At 35.6% G+C, this 12,611-nt stretch overlaps 1 protein-coding gene across 2 annotated transcripts in view; it reads left to right on the forward strand.

Annotated features, from left to right (window-relative positions):
* Positions 1-12,611, forward strand: part of PXDNL (peroxidasin like) — a 520,865-nt gene that overhangs the window by 277,084 nt on the left and 231,170 nt on the right. For both annotated transcript variants that reach the window (XM_059166462.1, XM_059166463.1), the window contains exon 4: positions 6,969-7,040. In XM_059166462.1, the coding sequence (XP_059022445.1) occupies positions 6,969-7,040 (72 nt within the window). The remainder of the gene's footprint in view (positions 1-6,968; positions 7,041-12,611) is intronic.

The raw sequence follows: 12,611 nt of genomic DNA on the forward strand, positions 1-12,611 counted from the left end.
TCTGGCTTTCCAGGTTTCTATGGACAGGTCTGATGTTATTCTGATGGGCCTTCCTCTGTATGTAAGGAATCTCTTCTCCCTAGCTGCCCTTAAGACCTCTTATCTAAAATTATGATTTGTGAATTTCACAACTAACTGTCTGGAGATCTTTATAAATTCGTTGATCTTGGGGGTGTCCTTTCTGCCTCTAGGACATGAACACTTGTTCCATTCTCCAAATTGGAGAAATTTTCATCCAGAATATATTCAACCATATCTTCTAGTCTTCTGTCTTCCTCGACCCACTCAAGGATCCCAATATTTCTGACACTGGAACATTTTGTCATGTCATTTATTTGCCTAATTCTGTTTTCATGGCTTCTAAGTTGTTTTTTTCCAGGCCTCCACCTGATCCTTCTTCTCTATAAGTTTGTCTTCCAGATCACCAATTCTATCTTCTGTCTCAGTTACCCTAGCTGTTAGAATATTTAGATGAGATTGGATCTCATTGATAGCATTTTTTTTTTTTTTTTTACTTCATAGGACAAATTTTATTTTTAACTCGTTCCCACTATTCTGGTTCATTTTTTTAATTAATTTTTTATTTTTTATAAACATATATTTTTATCCCCAGGGGTACAGGTCTGTGAATCACCAGCTTTACACACTTCACAGCACTCACCAAAGCACATACCCTCCCCAATGTCCATAATCCCACTCCCTTCTCCCAAACTCCCTCCCCCCAGCAACCCTCAGTTTGTTTTGTGAGATTAAGAGTCACTTATGGTTTGTCTCCCTCCCAATCCCATCTTGTTTCATTGATTCTTCTCCTACCCACTTAAGCCCCCATGTTGCATCACCACTTCCTCATATCAGGGAGATCATATGATAGTTGTCTTTCTCCGCTTGACTTATTTCACTAAGCATGATACGCTCTAGTTCCATCCATGTTGTCGCAAATGGCAAGATTTCATTTCTGACAAGTCAGTTCTCACTTCCACCCTTAAAGATTTTATGTTGTCATTAATGGTTTTCTGCAACCTAGCTATGGCCTGGATAATTGTAATCCTGAATTCCCTTTCCGACATTCTGTTTATGTCCATATCCAATAGTTCTGTGGCAGAGGGCACAGTCTCTAAATTTTTCCTCTGTTGGGTGTTCTTCTTTCTAGTCATTTTGGTAAGAGATGGTTGATGGGATAGCTGAATATATCAACCATGATCCAGGCAAGGTGCATTCTGGAAAAGTTTCAGAGCAATTAGAAGTCATGACCAACAAGAAAGAAAAAGAGAGAGAGAGAGAGAAATGAGAAAACCCGCCAAAATGAGCCCCCAAACTAAGATTTATAAGGTACATAAGCAAAAAAGAACAAACAAAAAGACCAACAAAAGTAAATGAGAAGAAAAGGAAGAATAACCTGGCCAAAATGAACCCCAAGAATAAGATTTATATAATACCAGAACAAAAACAAATACAGAGAAACACTGACCAAAGAATAAGATGGGAAGGTGGTTATAAATCCTTGATGTGGGCAATTAAGGTTATTTTGATTCTTCCTGGGAGTATCTTGTTAACTTTGTTAAAGTACTCAACTTTCCCAGATACAGGGAATTAAAATTGGCTTATATATAAGGGTATTATTGAATAGAGAAAAAGGATTACCTTGAAGCTTATATCTATATGTATATTTAAAAAAAAGAAAAAGAAAAAGAAACAGTTATATGTATAAAAAAGTTCAAGTTACAAAGTTATTAAGGAATATGTTGTATTAAACCTCTAGTTGTAAGTAGGTTCAAAAGTTAAGATAATAAAAATTGTGAGAATGAGTTAAAAAAAGAAAGAAAGAAAGAAAAGTTGTATCTAAGAAATATATAGGTTTTAGGCCAATACCAGGATGTTAATATATTGTTTTCCCCTGATGTTAGGGTTTCACAATTTTATGGAGACCCTGTGGTGGTTGTCCTCTTGTTCTTTGGGTTGTCCTCTGGGGGTGGTGTCTGCTGCATTGTTTTCCCATCTTGCTTGGGTTGAGTCACCTTGCCTGTTATCAAGGGGCTGGCTCTGTGGAAACTGTTTTTTTAGGCTTTTGCTCTCTGGAGGTTTTTATTCTTTGAGGACTTTTTGTGGCTTTTCAGAGGGTCAGAGCAAAGTAAGAATCTGTCTACACCTAGACCTCCACCTCAGAAAGAGGCCTCAGACTGTTCCCCTCTGGGTGGTCCAGAACACACAGACACCCTTTTCAAACTCTACTGAACAACATAACCTCCCACAGGCAGTGTGTACCATCATCCCAGTAGTCCCTCAAAGCTCCCACTTGTCTCTGCACACCCTGTGCCACTAAAACCAGGAGCTATATTGGCCCAGAGAGCTATATTGGTCAGGGAGCAGTCTGGGACTGCTGTTTGGAGTCTAGGCCTATGCCGAGTACACTCAGACACTGGGTTTGCACAGGTGTCAGAAAGCTGCAGTTCCCTAACGGAGATCTCATGGGGTTTTCTCAGGTGTGGGCTGGGAGCGCTCAGAGCCTTCTGCTAGTCACAGATGGCTGTAGTCCTATATACCACCAGTCACCACCTGCAATGGGCTCTCTCAGCCTTGGGCAGGAGTGTACCAAGCCTAAGTGGTGGTGCAAGCAGTGAAAAGCCACGGGCTCAGGGACCATGGACTGGAGGCCCTGCTGGACTCTCTCTGGCATGGCTGGTTGCCTGCGTTGACTGTCCAGGAATATGGGCTTAGGCCTATGTCCATGACCACCCAACTCCACCAGTTGCCCCTTAAGATCTTTTGCTCTTTTTGAGTGCTTTTAACCAGACTCCAAGTTTGTATTGGGGTATTACTTTCCAAGGGGTCACTTCTGGGGGCTTTCTTCCCTTTCTGTTTATCCTCCAATATCAGTCCAAACTTTCCCACTCCACTTTACCTCTCCACTGATGTCTTCTGCCCCCGTGGAGATCCAGAGGTGTATAATCTTACATCTCAGGCCAATTTCATGGGTGTTCAGAGTGTTCTGGTAGATATTTAGCTTACTCAGGGGACTGATTGAAACAAGGTCTCCTATTTCTCTGCCATCTTGCCCCTCTGCCCCATTTTTTTTTCATTATTTTAGAAGGTTATCATAAATATTGGTCCTTAGAACTACTAAGTGGTGAGTTCAGTTTGCTAATATTTTTATTAATTTTGCATTGATATTCAAAGATAAGACGAGTTTGTTTTCTTGTGCAAAGTTTCTCAACTTTAGATACTAACATTTGATTTGAGTAGCAAGTGATTAAATATGAGGGTAGAGAAGAGAACTTTGGATGGCTTATTTCTTACTTCAAGGCCATGCTCTTCTGTTGACAGAGTGAATCACAATTACTTTATTCAGTCCAGCCTTTTTTGGTGTGCTTTTATTTTTTAATTTTTTAAAGGTTTTATTTATTTGACAGAGAGAGGACCAGAGAGCACAAGCAGGAAGAGTGTCAAAGGAAAGGGGAGAAGCAGACTCCCTGCTGAGCAAGGAGTCTCTTGTAGGACTCAATCCCAGGACCCTGGGCCCGTGATCTTAACCAAAGGCAGATGCTTACCCAACTGAGCCACCCAGGTGCTCCTGGGTGTGTCTTTAGATTATCTGATATTATCTTAGTCTCTTTAAGACCCTTTGGCTTCTTACTTCCTTTTTTACCTTTAATACCACTCTTCGACAAGATGCTTAGCAATTGTAAGATGCTTCCCCTATTCATTTTCTCAGCCCTTTTTTGTCAATTCCCAGGAGTTAGGGCTCTGATTCCCGTGAGCTCAGACAGATTTTTATCAGGTTGGCACTTTCTCAGCTTTCTTTTTCCTCCCCTTCCTTCCATCTCCCTTGCCTATAAAATCCTACCTGACCCATTTCTGCAAGACAGACTCTGGATCTGACTTTGCTGGTGTTACTATTTCCCCTACTTAATGTGAATTGAAGATACTGATTTTCTGTTTCTCCTAGTCATAGCATAGGTTGGATTCTAGATGATTTGTTTTTTCCTCTTAGTTCATTTTTAGGATATGTGGAGAGGTTTGAATTCAGGTAGTTTCCATTATCCCACAGGATGCTGGAAGTTCTCTTGCTGGTGTTAACCTAAGGAGCAGTGTATCTTGAATGCATACATTATGTATGCATGTACATATCTAACTACAGAAGTTCTATTGTTTCTTTTTAAAATACCATTTGGTCACCTTTTTAGTATTGTTTTCTATAAGATATAAGTCTAAAATGAATCTGTATATATGATATAAAATTTTACAGGTGGTTTTCAGTTTTGAGACTCCTCAATGAATATTTGATAATTTAGTTTAGTTTTTATGAAGCAGCTCATCATTATTTAAATATGATAGTAATAAAAAACCAATTTAAGCCTTTATACACATCTCTACAGAAATTGGGTCAATTTTTTATGCTTCAGGATATGATACCTGAAAAGTAATGTGGTTCCTTGACATTCAGAGAGTATAAGGTCCTTACCAGGGAGGGATATCTGAATCCTCTGGAATAAATTTACAAAATAATTTTTACCTGGTTTCTACCCATAGAATAGAGGTTTAAACTTTTCTACATATTATTATCATCTGTGGAATTTTGAAGAATCTCAGTGCTATTTCACATGGTGGACCCATTATGAAATCAGAGTTCACAGAGGCAGTATCCCAGATATCAGTATAAGGCCTGAGATAGAGCCAAAATGATGTCTTAGAAATATTGATTCTTGTACCAATACATGGATTCACACACAATTGATGTAGGAAAAATGTTAGGGTTGGAAACTGAGGGCCAAGAAATTATTCTTAAGATGTCTTTGGTGCAAAAAGGTGGCTTTATTAAAACACAGGGACAGGACCTGTGGGCAGAAAGAGCAGCACCTGGGATATGAAAAATGGCCTGTTATATACTTTCAAGTTGGAAGGGGGTTAGGGATGGCATAAACCACCCAGATATTTTGGAAACAAGTTTTCCAGCGTCCTGAGGGGGTTAGATATTGTTAGGAAAATGTTATTTATTACTGTTTAGTAAAAACACAGTCATGAGGATCTTCAGATGTATATCAGTAGGTCATGTGTTTGGAAGATGATTGCTAACATGTATCTTGGGGGATAGAGATAAAAGAAGTTTCCAAAGGAATTTTATATGTTATAGTAGGCTACAGAATCCTGTGGGTCAGGCTAAGATTGCCTTTTGCACTTACCAAAGTATTAAAATCGAGGCAACTGGGTTCCTAGAGGAATGTCACTCTGCCTCTTTCAAGGACTTGTCAATGGGTTCTAAGTAGTAAGAAAATTTAATAGTTTTTCTTCTGCCTTTGTTTCCCAGATCATAACCATAGTTGAGAATCAGTGGTGGTTTTTGAGACCACAGCTCAATAATCTTTATGAGCTAGTTGAAGAGACATGGTTCTAGAAAATTCCACTTCTTGTTTTCCTAACATATAGCTATATTTTTGAGATTGTTAGGTAAAAGCAAGATCTTCCATAGTATCAAATAATGCTAAGGAAATATCTCCAGTAAGACATAAATCTCTACTAGTTACTGCTACTGTTCTGAGAAACTTACAGAGGTTCTTATCTGTGAGAAGAGAAAGTAATTTGGAATTTCCAAAGCTTCCCTAAGCACATTTTGGAAAAGTAATCTTTTTCATTTTACTAGAACTGTGATTTCTATGGCTTCTATGGTTCTTAAGTCATCTGCAGAAAGATTGCTTCAGAATCAACTGGGAAACTTGTTAAGTGCAGTTTCCTAAACCTCACCCCAAAAGAATTGGATTGAATAGGGCTGGGGGCAAGCTCAGGAGTTGTGTGTGTGTGTGTGTGTGTGTGTGTGTGTGTGTGTGTTTAGTTAATTAATTTATTTAGTTAATTACTTTATTTATTTTTTTAAATTTTTTATAAACATATATTTTTATCCCCAGGGGTACAGGTCTGTGAATCACCAGGTTTACACACTTCACAGCACTCACCAAAGCACATACCCTCCCCAATGTCCATATTTATTTTTTTTAATTTTTTCAATTTATTTATTTTCAGAAAAACAGTATTCATTATTTTTTCACCACACCCAGTGCTCCATACAATCCGTGCCCTCTATAATACCCACCACCTGGTACCCCAACCTCCCAACCCCCACCACTTCAGCAGTTGTTTTTAGCAAACCATCAGGTGATTCTGATGCATTCAAAGTCACTGTGAGCTCTAGCTTATGCAAAGATGCATTCCAGAGGAACTTAGTAGAAAGTTTTAGGAATTTTGATAGCCTCAGATCCCCAGAGACACAAGTAGAACAGATAAAGATTTCACTTTCATGACATTCACAAAGTATTCACATAGAGATCTAAAAAATGAAATAACTTTTCTATCCTATAGTTGATGAAAAAAGAACATAGTGTTCATATGTTGTGTAAATCGTTTTCATTAAATCTTTTGGCTGGATTAGTTACATCATCATATTTGTAAATCCATTAACAGGTTCTTTTCCTTCAGGTTTTCAGCAGCAGCCATGGGAGAACCAAAATACACCTTGTGGACCTTGTTAATATGTGTTTACTCCCTTCAGAAGAGTCCTGTGATATTTGCCAGCTTTGCAAATATAACTCCTGGTTCAATATATTCTGTATGATAGAATGAATTTGAAAAAAAACATTGTTGTAGTCCAACTTTTCTTTTTCTTAGAAAAGTTGTTACCCAGTACATGTGATCTCATTAGTCAGAATTTTTCTATAATCACTCTAAGTTTTAAAGGTTTTAGGCAGTGATTCTTAGTATTTTGGATCAAGGATTTCATTGAGACTCTGACAAGAGCCTTGGAACTCTCTTGCCCAGATACTTGAACATATTTAAATGAAATCAAAGTCTCTATATATTTTAAGGGATCTATTAACATCCCAAAGCTTTTTAGCATCACGTTGTAGCTTAAAAATTCCTGATATAAGAAATGTGGCATCTATGCAAATTTATAACTTAATAGAATTTTTTATGTTTTTCAGGTATCTGTACAAGAACGAAATTCATGCCCTAGATAAGCAAACATTTAAAGGACTCATATCTTTGGAACAGCTGTAAGTAATAAAAACTCCTTATTGAATCATTGATGGTTATGGTTCAAATAGAAGCTTTTTAAGTGTCATTACGTGATAGTTGAGCAATTATTTTAAGTTTTGTCATGCAGTTTGAATGATTGAATATTCTGTCATCAGTTGGATAAAAATCAGAATGCATGACAGAGGTGGCATGAGGGCAGGAAGACAGACAGCGCTCATTTGGAATCCCAGCTCCTGCATTTATTAGTTGTATGCTATTGGGCAAGTTGCCTTCCCTGAATCTGTTTCCAAATCTCTGAAATGAAGGTATTTCTACTATAGATTAAGATGTTCCAAGCAAAGAGTCTAGTTTATCACTTGACACAAAATAAACATTTCATAGAAGGTAATTGATACCTGTGATTTATCAAGTTCATAGTCATTTATCTGATATGGAAACTCCCGGAGCATGAGCTCTAACCTCTTGTTTGACAAATGAATAACCAAATCCAATGTTAATTAAGTGATTTGCTTAAGGTTAAAAGTTTGTGGAATTGTTATTACAACCTAGATCTCCTGACTGCTATTCTAGTAAACCTTTTAACATTTGACACCTTATTGCTGGTTTCAAGAATAGTTTGAAATCCCATAAAATTTAGTTTCACTTTTCAGAATTTCAGTTGGAAATATGAATTCATCAGTATGAAGAAATTATGTTATATGGTTACTGTTACTGAATGGCAATTTGATGTTTTAGTGAGACATTTCTCTCAATTTTTAGTGCTGTGATGCAAATACTAATAAGATATTTGAAGATATTTTACCTCATTCATGATAAGCTATGGGATATTTATCAGCTCAGATATATAGAATACTCCTCGATCTTTAATTAATAGGACTCTTAAATACCAGAAGCTTTTGATTCTCAGTTTTGTTTCTATCTTCTCTGTGGCTTCTTATTTTCAAAAACTATTTGCAATCATTTCTGTAAGAAATGTGCTTCTGTAACAGTCCAAAGAAATCCAGATTTCTGTTTCCTGGAAGACCAAAGTGTTAGACTATTGTACTAAAATATGATCAATTGGAAATATATATATATATATATATATATACATATATATATATATATTTAAAGAATTTATGTATTTGACAGAGAGTGAGGGAAGGAGAGAGAGCACAAGCAGGGGGAGCAGAAGAGGGAGAGGGGGAAGCAGGCTCCCCACTCAGAAGGGAGCCTGATGTGGGACTTGATCCCAGGACCCTGAGATCATGACCTGAGCTGAAGGCAGAGGCTCAACCCACTGAGCCACCCAGGAGCCCCAGTTGGATATATTTTTACAAACCTTTGTTTCTATTTACTTCTCTGCTTGTTAATTTTATTTTACATAACTAATGAGTCATCCTGTGACAAAGTGTGTTTCTTCATCTTTAGATAATTTCTACTATATTGTAGGACCATCACAAAAACCATTAAGTACAACTTCTTTAATAACAAAATCAAACAAAACCCTTATCACTGTGATGTGTTTTTCATCAAATATAGTCACAAATAGTTTATAAAAATTAACATATGAAAAGTTCTAATTTTTGTTTAAAGTGCACATAATACTCACCAGTAAATGCTTTATATTCTGATCATAATTAGTGGTCTTACTAATATTGAGTAATACTATTATTGCTTAAAGCCATGGAAATAGGCATTTCTGTTTGCTAATTTTAAAGCATGATTCCATGCTCTTGTGAATCACTATTCAAAGAGGATTTTTGGAATCCAAATATGTAATCCCTAATCCTTGGAATTTTTCATAATTTTAATTATAGCTCTGAAAGCCAATTCATTCTAGTATCTCTATCAAACTACAGAAGAGCTTGATATGCCTGAAATATTTTTTCTTTAAGATCTCTATACATGGCCTTTCTTTTAATGATTCTTATTGTTCACAATGCTTTTGGGATTAAAATCCTTTTTGAGAAAGGCAGGAAGACATGATAGTTGTTTGCATAGCCTTGAAAATATAGTAGGGCATTGCAATGGCAATTCTGCTACTGACATAATTGCTTACATTCAGTATGAAAGTATACTTTTTGATTTTCCTGTAGTCTTTAAGACATAGTCTGTAATCTAAAAAAGTGGCAATGAAAAGTGAAGAAAGGATATTGAAGTAGGATTTGTTAGTGTAATTCTTTTTTTTTTTTAATCTTTTGGTCAATTGAAAATTTGGTAAACTATATTCATTTTTTAAAAGATTTTATTTATTTATTTTTTGTTTGCTTATTTAACAGAGAGAGAGTATGAACTGTAGGAAGGGGTAGAGAGAGAAAGAGAATGTCAAGCCTACTCCATGGTGAGCACAGAGCTGACACGGGCTTGATCTCAAGACCTTGAGATCATGGTCTTGGCTGAAATCAAGAGTTAAATAGTTAACTGATTGAGCCATCCAGGTGATCCAAACTATGATCCTTTTTTAGAATCACTTTATTGAGGTATGATTATCACATAAAAGGATGTGTATGCTTTATGTAAACAACGTGATGAGTTTGGAGATAAGTATACACCAATGAAACCATTGCCACAATCTATGTCATAAATATATACATCACTTCCAAAAGTTTCCTTCCATACCTGAATTATTATTATAATTATTTTTGATAAGAACACATAATATACCCTCTTAGCAAATATTTAAGCATACAGTTCAACCTTAAGTCCTGAAACTATAACATTACCAGGACAATACATAAAGTCTTCTTGACAGTGGTCTTCAATGATTTCTTGGATATGAAAGTGAAAACACAGATTACAAAAGCAAAAATAGATAATTAGAGCTATATCAAACTAAAAAACTTCTGTACAACAAAGAAAACCATCAACAAAATGAAAGGCACCTCATGTAATGGAAAAATATTTGCAAACATATATCCAGTAAATCCAAAACATATGAGCAACTCTTACAATTCAATAACAAAAATCCAAATAACCTGATTTAAAAATAGGGAAAGGAGTTGAAAAGATATTTCCCCCAGAAAGACTTAGAAATGGCCAACAAGTATATGAAAGTGTTCTCAATGTCACTAATCATCAGGGAAATGCAAATTAAAAACATGATGTGAAGTCACCTCACACAAGTTAGCATGGCTATTAGAAAAAAAAAATATTGTTGAAGATGGTGCAGAGGAAAGAGAATTCCTTGCACAGTGTTGGTGGGAATGTAAATTGGTGCAGCCACTCTGGAAAAAAGTACAAACATTTCTCAAAAAATTAAAAAATACAATTACCATGTCATCCACCAATCCCACATCTGGATATTTATTCAAAGAAGTTGAATTCAGGATCTTAAAGAAATACCTGCACTCCCATGTTCACTGCAACATTATTTATAATAACCCTCTGTCCACTGACAGATGAATTGATAAGGAAAATGTGGTACATACATACATACACTAGAATATTATTCAGGATCAAAAAGGAATGAAATCCTGCCATTTGTGATAACCTGGTCGAATTTGGAAGACATTATGCTAAGTGAAGTAAGCCTGATACAGAAGGACAAATACTATATAATACCACTTGTAAGAGAAATATAAATAGTCAAAGAAGTACAGAGTAGAATAGTGGTTGCCAGGGGATGGGGGCAGGAGAAATGGGGAGGTGTTAATCAAAGGGTGCAATCTTTTAGTAATGAGAAATGAATAAAACCTAGCAATCTACTGTACTAAATAGTGACAAGCCACATTCTGCTTTAAGGATGAATTCTTTCTTTATATTGCATTAGAATATCTTCCATGTGTTGGCTACATGAAGAGACATTTTGATATTAAATACAAGTAATAAAGCAAAAATGTTATTTTAAGCATTAATAAGGCACAGTTGTTTCTGTAGAATAATTTATATTCTTATATTGATTGTGTCAGGGCAGTGAATGGAGTAAGGAGTAATTATCTTTATAAGAAATAGAATGGATTTTTATGTAGGAATATAGTATTATTATATATTAAGAAAGTGTATATTAAATGAATATTTATGAGGATTCAATCAATTTTATCAAAGGTAAAGACCATTTCCTTGGGTATAATTTTTCATTTTTTATATAGTTGAACACCACTGTTTAAGGAGGATAGCATCTCCAAAGCATGTTTTTATTCTTCAAATGATGCAGAGGACTCTAATGCTTCTACCTTTCTGAACAAGAGTACCTGCTGTGTTCTTAGGAAGCACAGTTTAATATTTCTTGTATTATTAGTCAGTCATCCTGCTTTCAATTACTCTTCTTGATCCAAAATTTCTGTCTTTATTCTGCTGATACAATGGACATATTTTCATTGATAATTTTTTTTTTTTGCCAATAAATTTCTCATCCTAACCTCCTTAATAGGAACTAAATATCTCTTGTGAAATGATATTTTCTAGTAATGGTCCTCATATGACCACTGAACTAGAAGTAATACAATCCATTTTAGTTAGTCATTACTTTAAACTTAAAATATTTCCTTTTCAATGTATAACTTCATATTCCTTACTTTTCCTTTTCTTTAGATGTTTACTATTGCTAAGTGATATATTTTATCTAGAGCATTTCTATTATATAAAAACAGGCTTTCATACCTGTGTTAAACTGTTATGTTTTGCTCCATGTCTTAAATATCAACATCATATTCCATTGTCTACTGAAATTACAGAAAGAGACAAAACAGTGTTTCCAAGAACGTAAGATATTATGAACTAAGTTTGAACTAAGTATGAAATAAGACTGAACTAAATTTGATCTGACTGAATATGTGTTGCACTTATTAATTATTTAATCTTGAGCATTTCACTTTACAATTCTAAACCTTATTTTCCTTATATTGTTTATTAAATAAGGATAATAGTAGCTATTTGCCAGGCTAACTCTGAGATCTAAGGATAATATAGATAAAACACTTGGCAATAGTTGATCCTGAAATAACAATACCTATTATTTTTTTAAATTTTTCCATAGCATATATTCTTTCTTTTTTTTTAAATTTCAATTATTTTTTTTCAGTGTTCCAAAATTCATTGTTTATGCACCACACCCAGTGCTCCATGCAATACATGCCCTCCATAATACCCACCACCAGGCTCACCCAACCCCCCACTCCCTCCCCTCCAAAACCCTCAGTTTGTTTCTCAGAGTCCACAGTCTCTCATGGTTTGTCCCCTTCTCCAATCCCTCCCCCCCACTCACTTCTCTCCATCTCCCAATGTCTTCTGTGTTATTCCTTATGCTCCACAAGTAATACCTATTATTTTTAATTATATTTATTATTATTTTATAGTTATTAGTTCACTATTTTATGAACAACTTGTCAAAAAAAACCCCAGCTAATTTGGGGCACCTGGATGGCTCAGTGGGTTAGGCCTCTGCCTTCAGCTTAGGTCATGGTCTCAGGGTCCTGGGATCGAGCCCCACATAGGACTTTCTAATCAGCGGGGAGCCTGCTTCCCTCTCTCTCTGCCTGCTTCTCTGCCTACTTGTGATCTCTCTCTCTCTCTGTCAAATAAATAAATAAAGTCTTTTTTTTTTTTTAAAAGAAACAGCTAATTTGTTATTTATTTATTTAAAGAAATGGCTAATTTAAATGGTGTAT

The sequence above is a fragment of the Mustela lutreola genome, chromosome 3, assembly GCF_030435805.1.
Source record: "Mustela lutreola isolate mMusLut2 chromosome 3, mMusLut2.pri, whole genome shotgun sequence".
Lineage (NCBI taxonomy): Eukaryota > Metazoa > Chordata > Mammalia > Carnivora > Mustelidae > Mustela > Mustela lutreola.